We start from the raw sequence: 24,183 nt of genomic DNA on the forward strand, positions 1-24,183 counted from the left end.
TTTTGCTTTTTTTTTTTTTAAATGAACCAAATCACATTTTGACATAAGAGACATCAATGACGTAATTATTCAAATTTATAGTTGCGTTTCTAAACATTTTTGTCACCGTTTTATACCATTATTTAAGTACATTCTTGAAATTGTATTGTTTATTTTATGAATTACTGTTCGTTCAAGTTATATAGTCAGTCACTTTAATGTTGTCCCGTGTCCCATTTATTTTTGCTGTAGCAGTTTTTCTCAATAATAATAATAATATTTTCCATTAAATGCATAGTATGCTGTTTATTTTTGTTACTTGTAGTATCCCCCGTTGTGCTTTCACTTGGAATGTTCCGCAAATCAACCCCGGTCCTTTGTTGCAGTGTAATAAGGTGTATGAAGTATTAATCATCGGTAGAGCCCGCGGCCCCCCAAAATATTTGGAGTCCGGTTTCCGTCGTCTCGTAGTTGGTTTGTCTGAGTAGCTTTGCCGTACTGCTTTCGCTGTCCGTTGACTTCCGTGTACGTTTTGGCCCGTCAGACGCGCGTCACGCAATCGATCTTTCCGAACGTCCTGAATTCAGCCTCGACACACTACGCCCCATCTCCGCTTTGCTTGACCGGAGCTGAACACCGTTCGTGAAATCGTTTTGTGTCCGGATAAACTCGCCTCGCGTTCTCCAGCTTTGTCAGCTCGCTAGCCACGAAGCGGCGCGTTTGTTAGCATCGCGGCGATCAAGTGTGAGCGGCAAGTGCGGTGCTTATCGTGTGCAAATGTGCGCACAAATTGTGAAAGACGAGTACGAGGCGGACGAGCGACGACGACGACGGCGACGGCGACGACCGGACGATGTTTTCAACGAGCCTCAGGATGACTCAAACACAGCAGGTTCGTTCACTTCCTTCTAACGCTCGTTTAATACACGTATAGTGATGTGCTACTGAGCCACGAACGTTGACTGCGCTCAGTCAGCGTTTTTCTATCCTACGTCAACATGACACCTCAGATTGAAGTACTGGACACAGCTCAAGGGTCGCGACCGACGACGCACAGTGATGACGCCATACCCATGTGCGCAACACTGTCACGGCTTCCAATAAGGAACACTATCCCTGTATTGATTTCCTGCCTTTGACATGCATTTCCCCATAAGTTTGTTTCCATCCAATGTGACATTCGAACGGCCAGCGAGGCCTTCTCTGCTGGCCTAAACACCATCGGAAGCTTTGACCGACATTTACAACCGAAATTCGAAGTGAAATGGATTTATGTACATGTCAGTGGACGCTGGACATTTTTTTCGTGTCCATTCACATTTCAGGATATGTGAGTTGCCACGTTAACTTCAGAATCCGTAGTGCTGAACCTTCTTAGCAATGCGACGGTTTCCTCAACAAACCCATTTCAAATGTGTTGGCAAAGCCTAGGCCCTCAATGACGTCAGCATTTTCTCTCTCCTTTTAATTGGTTGGTCAGAGTAAATCTTGTTACAGCCAACACATTCAAACATTGAATAATCAACATCTGAAAATTGTTACAATTATAGTACCTTATTAGTTTAGTACTCATTGTGAACCGCTGCAGATGACGTACGTTGCACATTTGTGTGCTGTTGTATTGCATTTTTGTATAATACCGATGCTTTCTATAATTGCGACGTGATAGTGGCGGTATTAAGAGGTGGATTAAGTCTGGTAAATCCCCACTGAAGGCTCAGGTAATTGCACGGCCCGCCGACGGTTGCTAACATCCGAGAATGTGGCATCTGACGTTGTCCCCTCATGAGGATGCGCACCACTGACAATCCTGTTTTTTTTCCTTTTTGCTCGCTGAACAAATAAATGAGACTGACGGTTGCTGATTTTTCTTTTGACTTCCAATTACCTCATCGCTTAAGCGCTTTTGAAAGGAACATAAATGTGATTCGCAAACCTCGCAACCTCCCTGATAGGCATTGACCAAAGTATGTACAGATGATACCCTACTTAGTTATGTTACAGGGAGCTGTTCCTTATCTTGAATTGTTTGTAAGTTGTTATTTTGCCAAAAGATGCCCGCTTCTGGCACACTCGGACACACACGTGTCACATTTGTACAGGAGGTGGTGGGGTGTCTTTATAAACAATAAGACGCAACATCGACGTCACTTTTACGAAACCGTGCGTGTTTGTCTTCTTGTCTCCTGCAGCCATCAATAAAGCTTTCCACCTTGAGCAGCTTGAACCAGAGCCTCCTCACAGTAAGGAGGAAGAGGAGCCAGGGTCCCCTTACATTAAAGAGGAAGAGGAGGAGACTGATATCACCAAGTCGCCGTTCACTTGTGTCATCGTGAAGATTGAAGGTGATGACGAAGAAGAAGGTGATGGAGACCAAGGTGAAGGATCACAGGCAGACAGCCTTTTAGCTCCAGTATCAGATAGTGACAACAAAATGTCAGACTCTGATGATGATGACGACGATGAGGATGATGAACACTCTAAAGGTGATATGCTGTGTCAAACTGAGGACAAACCCTGGGAATGTTCCCTGTGTGGCAAATCTTTCTCTGCCAAAAAAAATCTGAGAAGACACCTGATGCTCCATACAGGCGAAAAACCTTTCAGCTGCTCAGATTGCGGTAAAAGATTCGCTAGTAAGGCACATTTGCACAGACATGCAAGAACGCACACTGGAGAGAAACCTTTTTCCTGCTCAGTCTGTGGTCTTCGAGTAACTCAAAAGATTAATTTATTAAACCACATGAAAACACACACCGAGGAGAAACCTTTTGCGTGCCCGTTTTGCACGAAAGGCTTCGCTCGTAAGGCACATTTGAACAGACACACACAAATACACACTGGAGGCAAGGCCTTTGTCTGCTCAGTCTGCACCTTAACTTTCAGTGAACGTTCAAATTTGGCGAAGCACATGAGAGAACACACTGGGGGGAAACCTTTTTCCTGCTCAGTTTGTGGTAAAAGCTTCTCTCAGAGACGCGCTTTGACAAGACACACTAGAATGCACACAGGTGAGAAACCTTTCAATTGCAGTGTGTGTGATAAAAGATTCCCTCAAAAGTATCAGGTTAAGAAACACAAGTGTGTTGTTGACAAATGCAGCATTAAATGAAGCTTCACAACTTTAGGTCAAATGTTTTAATGGGAGTGGTATGGTGGCTATGTGATCCTGAATAAAATCCAATGGTCCTTCTCCGCTGGCTTAAACATTTTCAGAAGCACTGACCTAATTTGCATAAAGTTCCATGATAGTCATTTATTTTCAAGTCTATTATTTTCATTTCATAGTGTGTGTCTTGGCTGGCCTGCTTCCAGTAGTGTGGATGTTGGAATTTTTTTTTGTCCAATCCGATTTCAGCATCTATGTGTTGACATGTCAGAAGTAATCTGCCCAGGGCCTTCAGAATCAGGTGTGAGTTGTGGCCTAATGCAGCTGTTTGCCAGTGTTCTCATTTCATATTTGTGTTTATTTGTCGTGTTTGATACAAATCTTAATGGGCATCGGCGACTTGAGCTCTGCTTTTCGTCTTCTTTGACTTCACTCGAGCAGAAGACTACTCGAAGCCTGCTTGTAGCTAAACCTTTGTCGTATAATAAAGCAAGAAATCCAGTGACTGCTCGTAACTTGAACAATTCGTAAATGTTTGGGTAATCGAATCAAGGTACCGTTGTAATTGAGTTAGGTCACGGTATCTCTGTACTTGAGTTATTACAGATGTGGTCAGAAGTTTACATACATTCATCATGGGGATGAATGACATATTGAAGTCGGTTGAGTGTGGACCAGATCTTGGTCTGTAGGCTGTGGCTACCATGGGAATATGGGGAGAAAAACATCCCCTGACCTCAACCAATGGGCGGCGTGTAGTACCCAAAGGAAAACCAATCCGAGGACAAGCAGCTTTTTATTCAAAGCGATAACAGAGTCAAAGTAACTCCCGAGTGGATTCCAAACGTGCCAGCTGGGTTCTTGGAGTGAATTGTGGGACGATTTGTAAGTAGAAGTGGACTGTATGTAATTACACAGTACAGTGCCCTGTACTGTAGTTTTACTTGTCATTTCTGGTATGCGTATGAGGGTGTAAATCATTGTAAACATTGTACAGATGCAAATTAGCTCACAGAGCTACACTCCGCTGTAAAGAAGATTTTCTTTCAGATTAATGTCATTTGCGGATTTGGTGAGCACCGCGTGCTTAGTCATTTGATAAATAGATACCGGTAACGTAATAAATAAATAAACAATCCCGAGTGAGAGCCTGCGGAGCACGCTTAAGGCCCTCGCCACCCCGGGCGACGTGCCAAAAAACTCAAGTCAACGACTCACACATACGCTTTGCTAACTTGCTGCAACATTAAAACTGTGACCGCTGATTTTCTTATCGGGAAATGTTTTAAGGTGCCACGAATACTTATTGGATTCTTTTTATTGAGTTGGTTGAGTGTGTCCAATCAGAAAAAACCCAGAATGCAGAATACAGTACAGTCGTGGTTCTGCACCTGTGGAGTCACCTATTTGTTGACCCCCCCCCCCCCCACAAAACTAAAAAAAATTTCCAACTGTTTTTCTTTTTGGGAGAGAACCAACCCCCCAAAACGCTTACTGACGGTTTATCCACGCTTATTCAAGAATTTGGGGGGTTTAAATATTTCCCCCCCCCCCAATGCACTTCTAATAGGTGTCAGTTATCTGCATATTCCGGCAGTCCGGTCCAGTCCTTATCCCTGCGAATAACTAGTGAGAAATAATGGAGAGAGTGTGGATGTTGGAGAGACTGTTGGCAATGGTCGTCCCATTCACTGACTGCACTCATGCATTCTGGCCGCACAGACTCTCCACACTTTGCTTTTTAGCCACAGGTCCGATGAAATGATAAATATAGTTAAGTATCAATATAAAAGACGCTATATACGCTATCATGGAACAGACGAACGCAGGTTAATAGTGTCTCAAATTGATTTTGTGTTAGCGATGGGGTCAGACAAGGGCAGAGTTTGTACATTTGGAAATTTTAGGACAGCTCTGTAATGACTTACAGTTTTATATAGTTTATACATTTATCAGATGGATTAGGACTGTCAAATCATAATGTACTGGCAGGCCTCCTTTGTTTTGCCGTTGTTCATGTGATGTTGTTTTTGTGTGTGTGTCCTTTTTGTTTGTTTGATTGATTGTAATTATCGTGCCTGGTAGATTGTCCAAGTGGAGTTGCCGTACTACTGCAGGTGTAGGTCAACTTCTCTGGAGGCTACGTGTGATGCAATCCCACGCGCTTATAAACATTTAAAACAAAGAGGAAAAAAAATACAATTAAAACAGTGTACAGTGCAAGAAATATTATTTAAAAGTGGAAATGCTCGAAAAAGCATGAGAAAAAAGAAGAAAAAACACACAAGGAATTTGCGTGTCCACGATCATCTCTCCAGTCTCGAGCGTGTTCGGCTCCAGGTCGCGTCGGCCGCACCGCAGCTCCGGCCGCTCCGCTTCCTGTCGATATGCGGACTCGTCGCCGTCCTCGATGAGGCCGATGACGGCGGTGTCATCTCAAACTTCAGGAGTTTGACAGCCGGGCGCGCTGAGGTGCAGTCTTTCGTGTCGAGAGAGAAGAACAGCGGAGAGAGGACACGACCTTGGGGCGCAACAGTGGTGATGCTGCGTGCGGATGAGGTGGCCTCACCTGCTGTGTCCTGCCCGTCAGGAAGCTGTAAATCCACTGGCAGATGGCAGGCAGGCGAGACGCTGAGCTGGAGAAGCTTGGAGGAAAGGAGTTCGGGGATGATGGTGTCGAACGCTGAGCTGTAGTCCACGAACGGGATCCTCACGTAGGTCCCTGCGCTGTCGCGGTGTTCTAGGATGAAGCGCGGTCCCGTGTCGACCGCATCATCCGCAGACCTGTTCGCTCGGTAGGCAAACCGCAGGGGGTCCGGCGGGGGACCTGTGACGTTCTTGAGGTGGTCCGGCACGAGACGTTCAAAGGACGTCATGACCGCAGATGTCAAGGCGACAGGCCTGTTTAATTTAAGAACATTTTGGCTCATCCAGTTATTTATCTCTTTTAGACAATGACACAACACCTCAATTGAACTGCAGTCATCTGGAGACAGTGCCTGATATAACTGTGTGTCATCTGCATAGCTATGATAGCCATTTGTTTTATTCTTCTTATCGTATGTTATTTATTCTTATTTTCTTCGTATATTTTTATTTAACAAATCTTGGGATTTATTGGGCTAAATTACTGGCTGCACGCTTACACAACACTGCATACACTTTTTTTTGATACATCCCATTTCAGATACACATTTAGATCTTCTATTGTTGCATGACACCTCGTCGCACCGATACAACAAACGCACAAAATACGAACAATATGAAATATCAACAATATATATATGCTGGGAAATTCACTCCGGGCGTGCTCTGAGCAGGAGCTGTGGCCGTAAGGTGGTCGGTGCCTGTCGTGGCGGAAATCCCCGAACCCGTCGGTGGACACCAACAGTGAGGGATGCCGTCAAGATGAAGAAGGAGTCCTATCGGGCCTTTTTGGCCTGTGGGACTCCTGAGTCAGCCGGTGGGTACCGGCTGGCCAAGCGGAATGCAGCTCTGGTGGGCGCTGAAGCAAAAACTCGGGCATGGGAGGAGTTCGGTGAGGCCATGGAGAACGACTTGCGGACAGCTTCGAGGAAATTCTGGTCCACCATCCGATGTCTCAGGAGAGGAAAACCACCAACACTGTGTATAGTGGGGACGGGGCGCTGCTGACCTCGACTCGGGACGTTGTGAGTCGGTGGGGAGAATACTTCGAAGACCTCCTCAATTCCACCGACACGCCTTCCCATGAGGGAGCAGAGTGTGGGTTCTCTGAGGCGGGCTCTCCTATCTCTGGGGTTGAGGTCACCGATGTAGTTAAAAAGCTCCTCTGTGGCAAGGCCCCGGGGGTGGATGAGATTCGCCCGGAGTATTGCATCTCTGCTTTTTGCTGATGATGTGGTTCTGTTGGCTTCATCAAACCGTGAGCTCCAACTCTCACTGGAGCGGTTCACAGCCGAGTGTGAAGCGGCTGGGATGAGAATCGGCACCTCCAAATCTGAGACCGTGGTCCTCAGTCGGAAAAGGGTGGCGTGCCCTCTCCGGGTCGGGGATGAGATCCCGCCCCAAGTGGAGGAGTTCAAGTATCTCGGGGTCTTGTTCACAAGTGAGGGAAGAACGGAACGGGAGATCGACAGACGGATCGGTGCGGCGTCCGCAGCGATGCGGACTTTGTATCGGTCCGTTGTGGTAAAGAAGGAGCTGAGCCGAAAGGCGAAGCTCTCGATTTACCGGTCGATCTACGTTCCTACCCTCACCTATGGTCACGAGCTGTGGGTCGTGACCGAAAGAACAAAATCCCGGATACAAGCGGCCGAAATGAGTTTGCTCCGCAGGGTGTCCGGGCTCTCCCTTAGAGATGGGGTGAGAAGTTCGGTCATCCTGGAGGATCTCAAAGTAGAACCGCTGCTCCTTCACATCGAGAGGAGCCAGATGAGGTGGCCGGGGCATCTGATTCGGATGCCTCCCGGACGCCTCCCCGGTGAGGTGTTCCGGGCACGTCCCGCCGGGAGGAGACCCCGGGGACGACCCGGGACACGCCGGAGAGACTACGTCCTTCGGCCGGCCCGGGAACGGCTCGGGATCCCCCCGGAAGACTTGGATGAAGTGGCTGGGGAGAGGGAAGTCTGGGCGTCCCCGCTGAAGCTACTGCCCCCGCGACCCGACCCGGATAAGCGGTAGAAAATAGATGAATGGATGGGATGGATGTTTCTTGCAACATAGCGATATCTATTCTTTTTTGTTTTAGGACTTCGAACACTAGCGCCCTCTTCTGTGCATTTCTACCCCCGTTAATATTTAAAGATGCAACCCGTAAAGAATTCGTATGAATAAAAAGAGAGAATAAAACCAACCAGCCAACGACAACAGCAGAGGAAACACCCAGTGTTGTCGTTCCATTTCAAATTTAATGATCAACTCTCAATTTGTTCTGTCTTTTACCACTTAAAATGTTCCTAGCAGCAGTCACATGCTACCTCAGGCGATATCTCTTCTTGTCCTACCACCTTCTGTAGGGTACTCACAGTCTTCACAAACTTTCTAACATCTGGAAAATATTCTTGTACATCAACCGTTTTCCGAATGTACCCTCCAAAAAATCTAATTCTTTCAAAGGGTATAAATCCTTACTCTGGGAAACGCTGTCAGCAACTGAAGCACCATCAGTCACCATCAGTCTCCAGCCCCATAGCATGGCCACCATCGCCACGCCGAACCTGCTCTCTTACATTAAGATCATCAGTGTTTACCCTGTCGGCAGCCTTCAGCTGCTGTCTCATATCGCTAGCCTGCGGCATTTTCATCCGATCAACAATATTATTCTGTTCTATAATTTGCATGTCATTCTTACTTTCATCATTCTCAATAACAGCACGCTTTCCCTCTACCTTCGCCGCCACCGATCCACGGCTTTCACCAAGGGGTACCTCCGCCGTCGAGACGGCATTCACACTCATGGAGCCCACTCCAACGGGGTCAGGTTCAGCCGTCCGCCCCTCAACGTCAACGACCCCGGCTTCCGCAACCGGACCTGCCTGGACGCGACCCATCGTGGCCATCAGCAGCAGCAGGTCTCACTGTAACATTGTTATGCGGGCACGACACCCGTTTATGACATATATCTCCACACTCAAAACATTTCATGCTTGCCGAGCTCGCATACACCATATACATTCCTTCCTCATGTAGAACACAGAAAGAAACATCCAACGTCTGCGTCGGAGAGTCTAAAAACATGAAAAACTGTCGTCTAAATGACTGAACATGCTTCAGTTTTTCATCCTTACATCCTAGCCCGACATTACGAAACCCGCTAGCAAACTTACCAAAACGCTTTAGCTCCCGTTCCAGCGCCTCGTTCGAAATAAACGGAGGGAAGCCCGACACAGTGATCCGTGTTGACGGTACGGCCGGCGGGGAAACTGGGATAAACTCGTCATTTAGAATGAATCCATTCTCTATAAGTTGCGTTACATATTTTTGATGTTTAAAAAACACAACCACCGCTTTATTCATGCGGGATGCATGCGAGATATGCATGTATGCCACCTGGTCGCCAACAGCCAGCAGCACTTGCTCCACCGTGAAGCTAGGCTGTGGCACAATCCGCAGGCCGTGCCTCAGAGACGGTGGCGTCTCGGGCGGCGCCGTCCTCGCCACGAGGCACGGACAAAACCGTATGAAAGTATACTAACTTCTATTTACACACCAAAACCCTACACCGTGAAGATACAATAATCACACGATGAGAAAACAAGTATTTACATAAATATACACAATTATTCTTCCAAATCTCCCTCACACTTCTCTGAAACACACCACCACAGAAGAAGAAGACGAAGAATCATTATTGTCATGAACATGCATGCATGCACATGAAATTTGTTCTCTGTATTTTCCCGATCACAGTGAACACACACACTTGTTAGTGGAACACACTGGAGCAGGTGGCAGCTGAAACGCCTGTTGAGGTGCCCCTGAGCAAGGCACCGAGCCCCCTCTCATTATTATTATACTTGATATCATCCATCCAGCCATCCATTTTCTGAGCCGCCTCTCCTCACTAGGGTCACGGGCGTGCCGGAGCCTATCCCAGCTGTCATCGGGCAGGAGGCGGGGTACACCCTGAACTGGTTGCCAGCCAATCGCAGGGCACATAGAAACAAACAACCATTCGCACTCACAGTCATGCCAACGGGCAATTTAGAGTCTCCAATGAATGCATGTTTTTGTGATGTGGGAGGAAACCGGAGTGCCCGGAGAAAAGCCACGCAGGCACGGGGAGAACATGCAAACGCCACACAGGCGGGGACGGGGATTGAACTCCGGTCCTCAGAACTGTGAGGCAGACGCTCTAACCGGTCGGCCATCGTGTCGCGATTCGTGATGCATATATATTATTATTATTATTATTTTCAATGATAATGATATCAAATGGCGACACGGTGGCTGGTCCTCCCACATCCCAAAAACATGCATGCTAGGTTAATTGACAACTCTAAATTGCCCGTAGGTATGAATGTGAGTGCGAATGGTTGTTTGTTTGTATGTGCCCTGCGATTGGCTGGCAACCAGTTCAGGGTGTACCCCGCCTCCTCCCCGATGATAGCCGGGATAGGCTCCAGCACGCCCGCGACCCTAGTGAGGAGAAGCGGCTCAGAAAACGGATGGATGAATGGATAATAATCTGTGGCGGCTGGTTAGCACATCTGCCTCGCAGTTCTGAGGACCGGGTTTCAAATCCCGACCTCGCCTGTGTGGAGTTTGCATGTTCTCCCCGTGCCTGTGTGGGTCTTCTCCAGGCAGTCTGGTTTCCTCCCACATCCCAAAAACATGCATGGTCGGTTAAGTGAAACCTCTAAAAAACTCTTGCCCGTCGGTATGAATGTGAGTGTGAATGCCCTGCGATTGGCTGGTGACCAATTCAGGGTGTACCCCACCTCTCGCCCGAAGATGGCTGTGATAGGCTCCAGCACGCCCGCGACCCTTGTGAGGATAAGCGGTACAGAAAACGGATTGACGGATGGATAATAATTTGTTCTGTCCTCACTAGATGTTTGACTGCTTTATCCAGCTCGACAGACGGTTAACAGACAAGATGTTTGTGGCCTATACAGTCCATTTATTACTCTTAATTTTCTTTTCTTTTTGAAAAAACTGTGAAAGACAGAAAGAGAAATACAGTACATTCGTGTTCAAAATGTCTGCCTAACATTAGCATACATATGTCAAAATGTAAATAAATAAAGTACAAATTATAAAAATATAAAGTGCATTGTTTACACATGAATTACCTTATAAAACATGCATTCTGGAGTCAAGTAAATAGTACAACAAAGTATGCTAAGAGTTAGCCTAATTAGCACAACGCAGGTCCGCTAGCATAGGAAGCTAACAAATGGAAACGTCTTAAATGACTAGTTTTTAAAATTTTTTTAGCTACATTTGTATACTAAAAAACATGGCTTTACTTGTAAACATGTTATAGCTTACAGAGAATTCCGCGTTTTATCATTTACAGCCTTACGTGGGCCAACACTCCACCAGGTACGTGTTGCTCTCTTCAGGCATATCATTCAACACTGAGGTCAACTCAAGACAATCTGATGTACACCATACATTTCACCACTGGAGGGTGCTAACGGTCAACATAATAAAATGCAAACACAACATTGCAACAACTAGACCATTACACTCCCCGCCTGGTATGAAAACTTTTATATCACTATTCATTTCAAACCAATCCATCCATCCATCCATTTTCTGAGCCGCTTCTCCTCACAAGGGTCGCGGGCCTGCTGGAGCCCATCCCAGCTATCATCGGGCAGGAGGCGGGGTACACCCTGAACCGGTTGCCAGCCAATTGCAGGGCACATACAAACAAACAACCATTCGCACTCACATTCACACCTACGGGCAATTTAGAGTGTCCAATTAATGCATGTTTTGGGGATGTGGCAGGAAAGCGGAGCGCCCGGAGAAAAGCCACGCAGGCACGGGGAGAACATGCAAACTCCACACAGGCGGGGTCGGGGATTGAACCCCGCTCCTCAGAACTGTGAGGCCAAAGCTCTAACCAGTCGTCCACCGTGCCGCCTCAAACCAATCCTTTGTCAATATTTTGAGGAAGCAGGAGAACAAGCTGAGTGACAGGGCGCAAGTCGTGGAATATCCCGCTTGACAACTTTCACCTCTACCTTTTCTGATCTCGTCTTCCGAGGGATGCTTTTAGTAGTGAGTCCAATAGGCCATTCATTACATTTAGCTTGGTCATTTTTTAACAAGACATCCCCTTCTAGAACATTTTCTTTGTCTTGAGTCCATTTCCTTCTAGGCTGCAGCACTGACAGATATTCTTGCCTCCAACGTCTCCAAAATCTGTCTGCAAGACTGAACCTGTTCCCATTGCTTTTTGTACATATCCTCGATGTCAAATGTCCCTTCTGGAGCTGACATAGACGTTAACCTTTGCGTTAGAAGCATAGAGGTTGTCAACACAGTGGGTGAATCTGGATCTATGGTCAGAGGAACTATTGGCCGAGCATTGATGATTGCCATAACGTCCGCCATTAGCGATGTGAGAACGATAACATTCCCTCTAGAATGCGGCGTGCCGTGCCTATCATTCTTTCCCAAGAGCCACACATACGTGATGTGTGGGGTGTTAAGCGTCCACGTGCAGCCTTCATTGTTGAGGTAATTTTGAATCACAGAATCGTCTTTGTTAAACTTTAACTCTCTGCATTTAGTGATAAAATTGGTGCCGCAATCTGACCTGAAAACCTTGGAAGGCCCTCTAATGGAGAAAAACCTCTTTTCTCTTCTCTAACTGTGAAACAGTAGAACATTTATTCCACATCTGCAGTTATTGCAATCTGTTCTCGGCTGAATCTATGACTACCCCCGAGCAAGCGTAGAGTATATTGGTTGAAATGAAAATGTAATTAATTTGGAAAAAGATACGAAGGAAGGTATACGCCTGCGTTTACTTCCGGGTTAGTCCGATTTTACCATTAAAATCAAAAAATTTTGTCTCGTAGAGCGCACCACGTCACTTTATATATGTATAAAATTTAGGGAAAGTGACGAGAAACCTTTTTATCAGTCTCATAATCTGAAGGTTGCTATATTTTATGAAATTTTGAGTCCTAGACAACAGAGTCTTATTGTTAAACTCAACCCACACAAAACACAACCAAGAGTGGAATTTTATAGACTATTTAATGACATCTACAAGGGATCTAGAGGGAAACACACAAAGGGGGTCTAACTAAAGTAAGAAAATAACACTAATAATGGTGAAAATAAAGAAAGTAGGTGTACGAAAAGGGAAATAGAACATCGTGTGTTGCTTGGCTAAAAATGTGAATGTGAGTGTTTAATGCAAGAGAGAGAGATAGCAAAGTTGGGATTTTGTGTGAAGCTAGTAATATATTGGTGCCGAAAATTATTCGGCACTAATATTGTACAGTCTGGAAAACACTGATGTGTTATTCACGAACGTACATCAGCTGGTAGGTGGGCTGTTCTGTCTCAGTCGTCTCGGGAAGCACTGAGACAGGTTTGGACGAATGAGCAAAAGGATGCAGAAGAATGAAACATAACAAAAGAGGCGGAAGAAGAAAAATTGTTGTTCGTCACGCCTTGTTGGGAGAACAAGACCGTCTCTCTTCCTGCCTTTTCAGGGACTTGCTAGCAATTTCAGAGCGATCACGCTTGGCTGGAAGTGTATCTGGTACTTTAGTAGCAGCTGGTCTGATTGCCTAGCGGTGGCCCACGGAGAGGCTGGGAACCCAAGTCTCCATCCCCAAGGCCCGCGGTTACAGAGCCGCGTGCCCGAACAAAAAAAAGGGGAGGGGTGGCCGCAGACCGCCCCGTAGATAGCAAGACAAGAGGGAAGAACCAAGAAAGAGCAAGAGAGCGGGAGTCGGGGGTTAAGTACCCCGGGGGCGTGCCGGAGAGGACTGAAGACCAGACAAGACCACACCCATCAGCTTGAATCTAGTCTCCAATTTTGACCCATAAAATGGGTTTAAAACATATATTAATATAGAATACCCCAAACTTTGTACTCTTTACTCACAAGTCAAGCATATAGACTGTTTAAACTTTAGTCTTGGCAAATCAACTGCTTATGGTTCACATTTTCATGCTGTTGGAGTCAAATCAAGGCAAACAGTTCTTAAAATCTCGCAGCTACGCTTGTAAAGTTGACACACTGACAGATCAAGTCACATCAAGGCATACATTTGGAATAATTTGGCAGAGTTGGTAAAACATCAAAACAGAAATTTTCTTTGGTTAAATATCACATGCGAGTTCACGGAGCTCACCTTTTGGCCTGCTGTCAGTTCAAAAGAAGAAAGGACTCTTTGATGACTGTACGCCAAGATTTTGAGGGGACCTGCTAATTAATTTAGAGTCCAGTAGACGTATACATGAATGTAGATATATCTACGTGGTGAGGTTAAGAGATTGCACAGTTGAAAGAAAAAGGGAAAACGCTAACACGAACGTTAACGAAGAGTCTTTGTAGTGTTCTCCAGAAATAGGAAAAAAAAAAAAAGGGAGACGAAAAAAAGGAAAACAATTCAGCCCAGCTACTTCCTAGCGAAACAGGGAGTCTTAAAAACAAAATCTACTATTAGGTATGAAACTTATGCAAGTAGCAGACCAAAAGCAGAGGTGAAAGACGGGTTCTAGTCTTTGACCGTGCAAAGAAATCTTAGCCTGAGTACAAGAGGAAGCGAGGAGGTCCGGAAAACAGTTCAGTCAGGGGGGGACCTCCTGCACAGTTTGAACTGGGTCATTTTCGGGCTCAGTCATTCCTTTCCACCGGAAGACCTCAGGCAAGCATTGGAGTTTCGGAAGAGAAGGTAGTCGATGCTGAAAATCATTTAGTGGTCGAGGATGGTTAGGGTCTAAGTTAAGGTCTGTAGCAGCGCAGGAATGTGCAAACGGGCTCTGGGGTCTTCATGTTGGTCATTGAAATTTTCAAATTTAATCTGTTCAAGCCTTTTGGGGTCAAATTCAAATTTGTGCTGTTTGAAAAATTTAGGAATCACAATTTGGCTGTCATAACTGCCGGACGGCAGCTTGTACCCAGTGAAATCCTCAACATGCCAAGTGGCATCTTTGGGAGCATCGCTGATTGAGCGAGTGGCAAGGAAGGCTTGACACACAGCGCTGTGGTGATTGTAAGGAAAAACCCAAGGTGGGCCGGATTAGTGGAGCCTGTCAGGGCCACAGACCAAAGAATTTTAATTAAGCCGAGGGGTCCCAAATGTGGTAGAATTTTATCTCTGTGTTAAATTGTCTAGAAAGGGAGCAATTTCATATAGCCCGTCATTCATCAACATGTTAGCAAACTGTGTGAGCATAAACCGTTAGGAGCACAGATGACAGCGTGGTTATGGCCTGCCTATTCTGGATTAAAGATACACAGCAAATGTCAAGAAATAAAATGGCTACCCTTAGTGTGTTGCTTAGCGACCAGGAATTGGTTACTTTGTTCGCCATGCATTGTCGTGTGGTGGGGATTTTGGACTACAATTCCAGAAGTTGTGTCTCGATAGTAGTAAGGTTACAAATGTCACCGGTGGGGCGCTGTGGATGTGTTTTATTTCGGTCGTTATGTTAGCGGTTTGTGGCGGAGCAGCGCGTTCGGTTTCACCTGTGTCTTGGTTAGGCGTCTGCGTTGGCGGACTTGGTGTAGCGAGGATGCTGTCACGGAGGTTGGACCCGGTTGACCGGTCCGGTCTCAATGTGTTGACCATCCTTCGTTTCGTGCATGGTGCATCGTGGTCGGAGTCTCGTGTGACCCCCCCCTTTCGCTACGTGGGGCCACGAGTGGCTGAGAAGTGAGCTCCACGGAGGCGCGGTAACAAAAGTCCACGATCATGCAAATGAGCAGATGCAAAGCCAAGGAGACACCAGAGTTAAGCTTGCGCGGCGAGCAGGAAGGAAGAGTTGAAAGCGTGGCCGCCAAGGTGAGCCACAGAAAGATTAAACGAAAAGCAGGCAACTTCGACGTCACGGACAACGTAGAACAGAAGAGCAAGGCTGGGAACCAGCACAGAAGGAGACGTTCATCACCAGTGGTTACTGAAGATGCAATAGAAGAGCCGGGTCCAAGGCATTGCCTGAGGGAGCCAAGGGTGGGCAGAGTGGGTCAAATGGCACAGAGGTGCACTTTTCAAGGTCCAGAGAAGAAGTCCGAGGTCTCTATGGAGTGTTGGTGGACATTGTCAGCGTTACCGGTGTGCACCTCCCTTTTGTCAAGATGTCATCTGGCTGCGATTTTGGTAGGTGGCACATCCAGGAGGCTCCCAGTGTAGCACTTGGAGGATTCTCTAGTGTGTTCTGGCCGTCGCCGCACCTGTACATAAATCTCACGCCGAGTATAGTCAATTAATGGCATTAAAACGACTTAGCAGCTCTTGTCCAATGAACAAAGGTACTGACTTGATAGGTGACACGAACACAGGATGAATTATAGAATGTGGCCCGATTGTCCAATGTAACCACACGAGCGAGTCTAATGGGTGCTCACTAAGGCAAAGGGGCGGATTGTCTTTTCGCAGTGTTGGAGGTCGAGCGTCCGACCCTCCTGCTGTAATTTGTCACGCAGTAAGTCAAACACGTCCTCGGACGTGACTGTGATGTCTGCTGCCGTATCTACGAGTCCGTCATATTGGAACGTACGTTCAAGTGTGGTTGTCAATTAAAATGTCCCTGACGTGTCATTAACGGTGAGCTTACCCAGAAGGCAACGAAATGGCTACTTGTCTTTTTTGTTAGACAGGTCGCTGGAGTCATTCAGTGAGTCACAGGGCATGGTTGGAGACTGTCGAGGTCTCATTGTCGAACTGGGTTTTGGTCCAGGAATTTAGATTTTAGTATCGGGTGATACCTGGTCATCGCAGTGGTCGGTTATGTGCTTGCAGACGGTCTGTTGGACGGGACTCTTGTGTAGCGTATATGGGTTAAATAAAAACGTAATGAATTTAGGAGAAAATATTAAGCCGGAAGCGACGCCTGCGTTACTTCCGGTTTAGCGTAATTTTAAATTACAGCGTTATAAATCGAGCTATTTTATCTCGTAAAGGGGAACCACGTCACTGTATAAAATTTAGAGAAAGTGACGAGAAACCTTTTTATCAGTCTCGTAATCTGAAGGTTGCTACATGAATTAGATAGGAGTTCTGGATAACCAGAGGTCTTTTGTCGAGCCCAAACACACAAAATGATACAGGTAGTGAATTTTTATCGGAAATTTAATGGGATCTAACGTGGGAATCTACCGGGAAACAGTGCAGAAAACAAAACAAAACAAAGGACGAACATTGGCAAAGGAGACTGACTTCTGATGTGAGGTTGGGAGTGAGCGTGGGATGACAATGCGTATAACTGGGGGTTCCTGTTCTCCTTAGTTTAAACCCAAATATGCACCAATCTGTACTTTTAGTCGACCGCAAGTTGGATTTCCGTGTGTTGAACGCAATTTAGGCAGGTTGGTCGAGCTTTCAAATGTTTGGCTGGTCCGGTCCGCACAGGGGAACAGGCGGATTTGGCGGGCAAGGAGGAAGAAACAAAAAAAGAGCAGGAAAACAAAAAGTTCCCAGGCAGGACGGCCGGAGCCCGTACGTTGCTGCTCGCAGGACGTTGGGAGCGGACGTGTGCTGCCCGCTTCTGTCCCCATGGAGTTTGCCCAGGCACCCAAAAAGGGTAGCTCGGAGCACTGGCAGTATGCCCTGCGGTTGGGAAGGGTCCGATGTGTCCTCGTCACCTCGTGGTGCGAGGTGGGGCGTCCTGGCTGGGCCAGTTTTCGGCAAGTTGGTCGAACAAAGAGACCACAACAAAGGGGGCTCCGGGCTTGTAGTCAGCCACCAAGGGTTTGGTCCCCCCCCTCGCCCCCCACATTTCTGATTGTTAATTGCCATTTTAGGATTATTTTGTGGTTTCATGTGGAATAAAATATTAACTATTGGATTTAAGATAACGAGACCATTATCCAGTTTTGCATTGTCACGTGCACATACTCTTAATCCCTGGAACGAATGTTTCCATTGTATGTGGTTTTAGAGAACACTGTCATATTTGCAATGTGGCATTTGTGTTGTGTGGGGCAAAACATTTCATCCGGTTCAGTTGGCAAACATATTTGACATCAGACATTCAAATTTGCAGAAATACAATCACGAGTGGGGCTATTCCGATGGTAACACGAGTGTCGCAAGTGCTCCATCCATTGTCCCAGCCAGGAGGAGCAGATGTCACTGTAGACAGCGGGAAAGAGAAGTCTTTGTTGTTGAGACTCTTCAGCCTGGCTGGGGGTGGAAGTTAATTCATTTAGCGTCCGGGTGCAAAACCAAATCAGAATCAAAATCATCTTTATTTGCCAAGTATGTAAAAAACACAAGGAATTTGTCTCCGGAAGTTGGAGCCGATCGAGTACGACAACAAACAATTCTCTGTCAATTGACAGAGAATACTTTTTAGACATAAATACATTGAAAAAACAGTCACTGAGCAATAAAAGGTCGCTAGTAATCTGGTAATACCGGGACAATTATTTATTTATTTTTTGACAATTGTGAAAAAAGATGCAGAGTCCTCTAGCAATTACAGCAGTTTGAATGACTAATAGAGCAATAGTCCGGTGCAAGCAAACCTTACCAAGCTCTCAAAATTTAACTTCTCTCACAAAGCTGTGAGCTGGATTGAATCATATCTGCATGACCGAACACAATCTGTATCAGTTAACAACTACAGATCAGAGTCTCTTAGGCTAACCTCTGGAGTCCCTCAGGGATCAATATTAGGCCCCCTTTTATTTAGTCTTTATATAAACGATTTGCCCACTGTTTGTTCTGAAGCAGTGCGTAATGTATGCAGACGACACGGTTTTCTTTGTTCATGGTCGCTCCAAAGATACTGTTGCTGCTAAACTCACTAATACAATGTCCTGTGTCACAACTTGGTTGCAGGAGTGCTGTCTACAGCTAAACGTTTCTAAAACTGTAGGCATGCATTTCACTAAAACAAACAGAGTATCACCTGACCCCGACATACTTGTTAATGGAGAAAAAATGCAAATTGTCAGCCAATACAAATATCTTGGGTTAATAATAGATTCACAGCTTTCTTTAAAGCCCATATTGACATATTGTGTAAAAATATCAAATTAAACCTCGCAAATTTTCGTGCAATTCGAAATGAAATGTCAACTGAAGCCGCAAAACTTTACTTATATTCAATGATTCTTAGTCACTTTAACTATTGCATAACCAGTTGGTCCCAGGCTGGTCAGAATGCAAAAAAAACATTGGAAGTTTTGTACAAACAAGTAATTAAAGTGATGGATAAAAAACCAAGGCACTATCATCACTGTGCAATTTAAAAAAAATACAGTCTTTTAAACTGGGGCAGTCTTCACATATTTGCAGATTTAAATTGGATTTATAAAGTACTGCATGATTTGGCTCCAGCTCCTCTGGCTGAGTTCATCAGCCAAAGAAACAGCTCTGAGCGTGTCACTCGAGGCTCTGCCAGAGGTGACTGTCTCATTCCTCTGCGCAGGAGCACTTTCAGGAAGTCAGCCTGGTCAGTGACGAGCGCTGATGAGTGGAAGGAGGTTAAACTGCTTACAACATACAAGGCCTTCACACAAAAAATGAAAATGTGGCTCGTTAACACCTATAGCTGCCAACACTAAAAGACAAGTATGTAATGATGTTTTTTTTTTTTTTTGTTATGATCAAATGATTTGTGGTTTTATTCTCTCTTAATAGTAAGTCTTTATGTATCCTGTTTTATATTATATTGTCTTGTAGATGTATTTTACTGCTTTTTTACATCATGGCTAGGGGACTACAGATGAAAACTAGCCTTCTGGCTAATTCTGGCTTTTTTAACCATGTGTATTTCATGTGTTTTATGAAATTGCATTGTCCCCTTTCAAATAAACTGATTAAAAAAAAGAAAAAAATGACCATTGTGCAAAGGGCGCCGAGACTTCAAGAAATGTATGCAGTTTAAAGTGGCTAGTTGTTCAATAATCAGGCACAATGTCGATTGTGCCTGATTATTGCTCCCCAAATTTCAGGAAATTTGAAAATAAAAGCCGGAAATTCAAAATTTGTATAAATTTTGCTATAACTTCCTTATTTCATCTTCCTCATAGCAGAGTAAGACATGATGTATCAGCGTGGCATATTTCATGCATCGCTTGTCATTATTGGGACAAACACGTTTATAAGGTTGTGCTCAAACCAACCTGTGAACAACTCCCCTTCCCCAAATTTCACCAAATTTCAAAATAAAAGCCAAAAATTCTAAATTTTTAAAGATTTTGCCGTAACTTCCATATTTCTCAACAGATTTGCACCGTTCCTACTTCTACGTGTTCAACTCATTCTACTTCATTCAATATCATTCCATCCTATTGAACGTCATTTTACATCATTCAATAACATTCCACGTTATTTCTACCAGCATTCACACGCAATTTCTTCAGGAATTGCCCTTTCTAGTATAATATAATATAATTAATACAATATATAATATAAAGAAATTGGTTCTAAATGTCTCAAAATATATAATATATGGACAATATCTTGGAAACAAAAACACAGATTAATGCACTGCTGACGTAGACAATTACTAATAAATTTTTTATTTTTTTTTTAAACCTTAGGTCATGTGACGTCATCACGAGCGAAGCCCCTGAAACTAGCGGAAGCAGAGGCAGTTTTCGCTTCCCACCATCAACAACCAAAGCAGGCCGCTATGAATTAAATATCCGACAAAGCGCTCTGGGTCGCGCGGCTTTCTGCACAGTCATCAAGAATCACCGAAAATGACGGTGGCAGTGTTTTTTGGCTGTACCTTCATTGCCTTCGGCCCGGCAATCGCTCTGTTCCTGTTTACCATCGCCCGGCAGCCTCTGACATTTTCGTACGTCAACAAAATAAAAACGAGTCTTTTTAAATAAACAATAACTCAGTGAAACGGAATTCAAGGTCCCCTTCCCCAAATTTCACGAAATTTCAAAATAAAAGCCAGAAATTCAAAATTTTACAAATTTTGCTCTAACTTCCTGACTTCTCAATGGATTTTAATCGTTCCTACTTCTACGTGACCAACTCATTCCACTTCATTCAATATCATTCCATCTTATTGAACGTCATTCTACATCATTCAATAAGATTCAATAACATTCCACGTTATTTCTACCATCATTCACACGCAATTTCTTCAGGAATTGCCCTTTCTAGTATAATATAATATAATATAATTAATACAATATAGAATATAAAGAAATTGGTTCTAAATGTCTCAAAATATATAATATATGGACAATATCTTGGAAACAAAAACACAGATTAATGCACTGCTGACGCAGACAATTACTCATAAAGTTTTGGTGTTTTTTTTTTTTAAACCTTAGGTCATGTGACGTCATCACAAGCGAAGCCCCTGAAACTAGCGGAAGCAGAGGGAGTTTTCGCTTCCCACCATCAACAACCAAAGCAGGCCGCTGTGAATTAAATATCCGACAAAGCGCTCTGGGTCGCGCGGCTTTCTGCACAGTCATCAAGAATCACCGAAAATGACGGTGGCAGTGTTTTTTGGCTGTACCTTCATTGCCTTCGGCCCGGCAATCGCTCTGTTCCTGTTTACCATCGCCCGGGAGCCTCTGACATTTTGGTACGTCAACAAAATAAAAACGAGTCTTTTTAAATAAACAATAACTCAGTGAAACGGAATTCAAGGTCCCCTTCCCCATATTTCACGAAATTTCAAAATAAAAGCCAGAAATTCAAAATTTTACAAATTTTGCTCTAACTTCCTGACTTCTCAATGGATTTTAATCGTTCCTACTTCTACGTGACCAACTCATTCCACTTCATTCAATATCATTCCATCTTATTGAACGTCATTCTACATCATTCAATAAGATTCAATAACATTCCATGTTATGTCTACCAGCATTCACACGCAATTTCTTCAGGAATTGCCCTTTCTAGTATAATATAATATAATTAATACAATATATAATATAAAGAAATTGGTTCTAAATGTCTCAAAATATATAATATATGGACAATATCTTGGAAACAAAAACACAGATTAATGCACTGCTGACGTAGACAATTACTAATAAAGTTTTGGTGTTTTTTTTTTTTAAACCTTAGGTCATGTGACGTCATCACAAGCGAAGCCCCTGAAACTAGCGGAAGCAGAGGGAGTTTTCGCTTCCCACCATCAACAACCAAAGCAGGCCGCTGTGAATTAAATATCCGACAAAGCGCTCTGGGTCGCGCGGCTTTCTGCACAGTCATCAAGAATCACCGAAAATGACGGTGGCAGTGTTTTTTGGCTGTACCTTCATTGCCTTCGGCCCGGCAATCGCTCTGTTCCTGTTTACCATCGCCCGGGAGCCTCTGAGGGTCATCTTCCTCATAGCAGGGTAAGACATGATGTATCAGCGTAGCGTATTTCATGCATCGCTTGTCATTATTGGGACAAACACGTTTATACGGTTGTGCTTCGATCGATAAACTCCAGTCACTGTGGAGCTAGCATGCTAACCGAACGCACCATTAGCTTTCTCTGTTTTGATAAAAAAAAAAACTACCCTTCCGTTTCCACTGATTACTTGGCTCGTAAGTTTAGTCATTCTCTTTTTATAGAGGAGATGGACAAAATAGAGACTCACAAAGGTGTCCTGATAATTGTAATATGGATCGATTAAAGGGTGCGTTTCAGGATTCCGCTCTTCTGTCTGAGAAAGCACCCATTTAAGGCGGGGCCTATTTTACAATTGAAAGTTTCTTGACACATTTCTCACTGCGGACAAGCCAGCCGCCCCTAATTTTGTTCATACAAGGCATTACGGTAATAGGTCGCCAACGAGCAGCGAAAGCCACCTTCAAAATAAAAGCCTCCCAATAATACGGATGTCAGTGCTCTTCGGTTAAGGAATGGAACCAGCAAAGTTAATTTGAATCTTGAGATGCATTAAAAAATGTACTTTTTTTGATATCTTAGGAAAAATAAATGGTTATGGACTGCATTTATATAGCGCTTTATCTACATCATCACAGTGCCCAATGCGCTTTGCAAAGCCTCTCATTCACACACACATTCATCAACCAATGGGCGACTGCTGCCATGCAAGGCACTGCCAGGCCCACTGGGAGTAAATTAGGGTTCAGTGTCTTGCCAACGGACACTTCGACATGCGGACAGTCGTAGCAGGGATTCGAACCTGTTCTACCTACTGAGCCAAAGCCACCCAACATAATCCCATTGGTATCGGAAGACAAGTCCAGATCTGTGTGACAGACCACCAAGGACTCCACGAAAAGAGGTGTGATGATCTGATATTGTATTTCAAAATAAAAGTCTCTGAAAACTGCATATTTTGCTGTCATTACCCCTGACTGGAAATATCTGTTAAGTCTTTTTAATGAGCTATAGTATAGTCCAGTTCTCGGGGGCACTACACCACTCCAGGTGTCCAACAAAAGAGGTCCCATCCAAATCTGATGTGGCATTTCAAAATAAAAGTCCCCTGAAATTGGTATATTCAATATCACTACCACGGATTTAAAAAATTCATTAAAAAAATCTCTGAGTTAGTCCCGTCCCCCGTTCTGGGGGACACTACACCACCCCAGGTTTCCAACAAAAGAGGTCCCATCCAAATCTTGTGTGGCATTTCAAAATAAAAGTCCCCTGAAGTCCCACAGGTCAAAAAGGCCCAATAGGACTCCTTCTTCAGCTTGACGGCATCCCTCGGGGATTGCCGCCACGACAGGCACCGACCACCTTACGGCCACAGCTCCGGTCGGCCGCCTCAGCAATGGAGGCGTGGAACACGGTCCACTCAGACTCGATGTCCCCCGCCTCCCCCGGAACATGAGCAAAGTTCTGTCAGAGGTGGGAGTTGAAACTCCTTCTGACAGGGGATTCTGCCAGACGTTCCCAGCAGACCCTCACAATACGTTTGGGCCTGCCACGTCGGACCGGCATCTTCGCCCCCCATCGGAGCCGACTCACCACCAGGTGGTGATCAGTTGACAGCTCCGCCCCTCTCTTCACCCGAGTGTCCAAGACATGCGGCCGCAAGTCCGATGACACGACCACAAAGTCGATCATCGAACTGCGACCTAGGGTGTCCTGGTGCCAAGTGCACGTGTGGACATCCTTATGCTTGAACATGGTGTTCGTTATGGACAATCCGTGACGAGCACAGAAGTCCAATAACAGAACACCGCTCGGGTTCTGATCGGGGGGGCCGTTCCTCCCAATCGCGCCCTTCCAGTTCTCACTGTCATTGCCCACGTGAGCATTGAAGTCCCCCAACAGAACAATGGAGTCCCCAGCGGGAGCACTCTCCAGCACCCCCTCCAAGGACTCCAAAACGTGTGGGTACTCTGAACAACTGTTTGGTGCATAGGCACAAACAACAGTCAGGACCCGTCCCCCCACCCGAAGGCGGAGGGAGGCTACCCTCTCGTCCACCGGGGTGAACCCCAATGTACAGGCGCCGAGCCGGGGGGGAATAAGTATACCCACACCTGCTTGGCGCCTCTCACCGTGGG

General features: G+C 45.2%; 2 protein-coding genes across 6 annotated transcripts in view; both read left to right on the forward strand.

Moving 5' to 3' along the window:
• Positions 1 to 198: 198 nt before the first annotated feature.
• On the forward strand, positions 199 to 20,627 carry LOC133399391 (gastrula zinc finger protein XlCGF7.1-like). 3 transcript variants are annotated; one of them, XM_061670969.1, is made up of 4 exons: positions 199 to 871; positions 2,172 to 2,600; positions 8,442 to 8,640; positions 20,268 to 20,627. In XM_061670969.1, exons 1-4 carry the CDS (start codon positions 757 to 759, stop codon positions 20,431 to 20,433), a joined length of 909 nt encoding a protein of 302 aa, XP_061526953.1. In that variant the 5' UTR covers positions 199 to 756; the 3' UTR covers positions 20,434 to 20,627. The 3 variants fall into 3 exon arrangements, with proteins under 3 accessions (XP_061526953.1, XP_061526951.1, XP_061526952.1); XM_061670967.1 differs by lacking the exons at positions 8,442 to 8,640; positions 20,268 to 20,627 and having other exon boundaries at positions 2,172 to 4,080; XM_061670968.1 differs by lacking the exons at positions 199 to 871; positions 8,442 to 8,640; positions 20,268 to 20,627 and adding an exon at positions 1,255 to 1,309 and having other exon boundaries at positions 2,172 to 4,080.
• A 393-nt stretch (positions 20,628 to 21,020) lies between these two features.
• aph1b (APH1B gamma secretase subunit) overlaps positions 21,021 to 24,183 on the forward strand; it is a 39,935-nt gene continuing 36,772 nt past the window's right edge. For all 3 annotated transcript variants that reach the window (XM_061670971.1, XM_061670970.1, XM_061670972.1), the window contains exons 1-2: positions 21,021 to 21,280; positions 21,769 to 22,043. In XM_061670971.1, the coding sequence (XP_061526955.1) occupies positions 21,931 to 22,043 (113 nt within the window). In that variant the 5' untranslated portion in view covers positions 21,021 to 21,280; positions 21,769 to 21,930. The remainder of the gene's footprint in view (positions 21,281 to 21,768; positions 22,044 to 24,183) is intronic.

Source organism: Phycodurus eques, chromosome 2, assembly GCF_024500275.1.
Source record: "Phycodurus eques isolate BA_2022a chromosome 2, UOR_Pequ_1.1, whole genome shotgun sequence".
Lineage (NCBI taxonomy): Eukaryota > Metazoa > Chordata > Actinopteri > Syngnathiformes > Syngnathidae > Phycodurus > Phycodurus eques.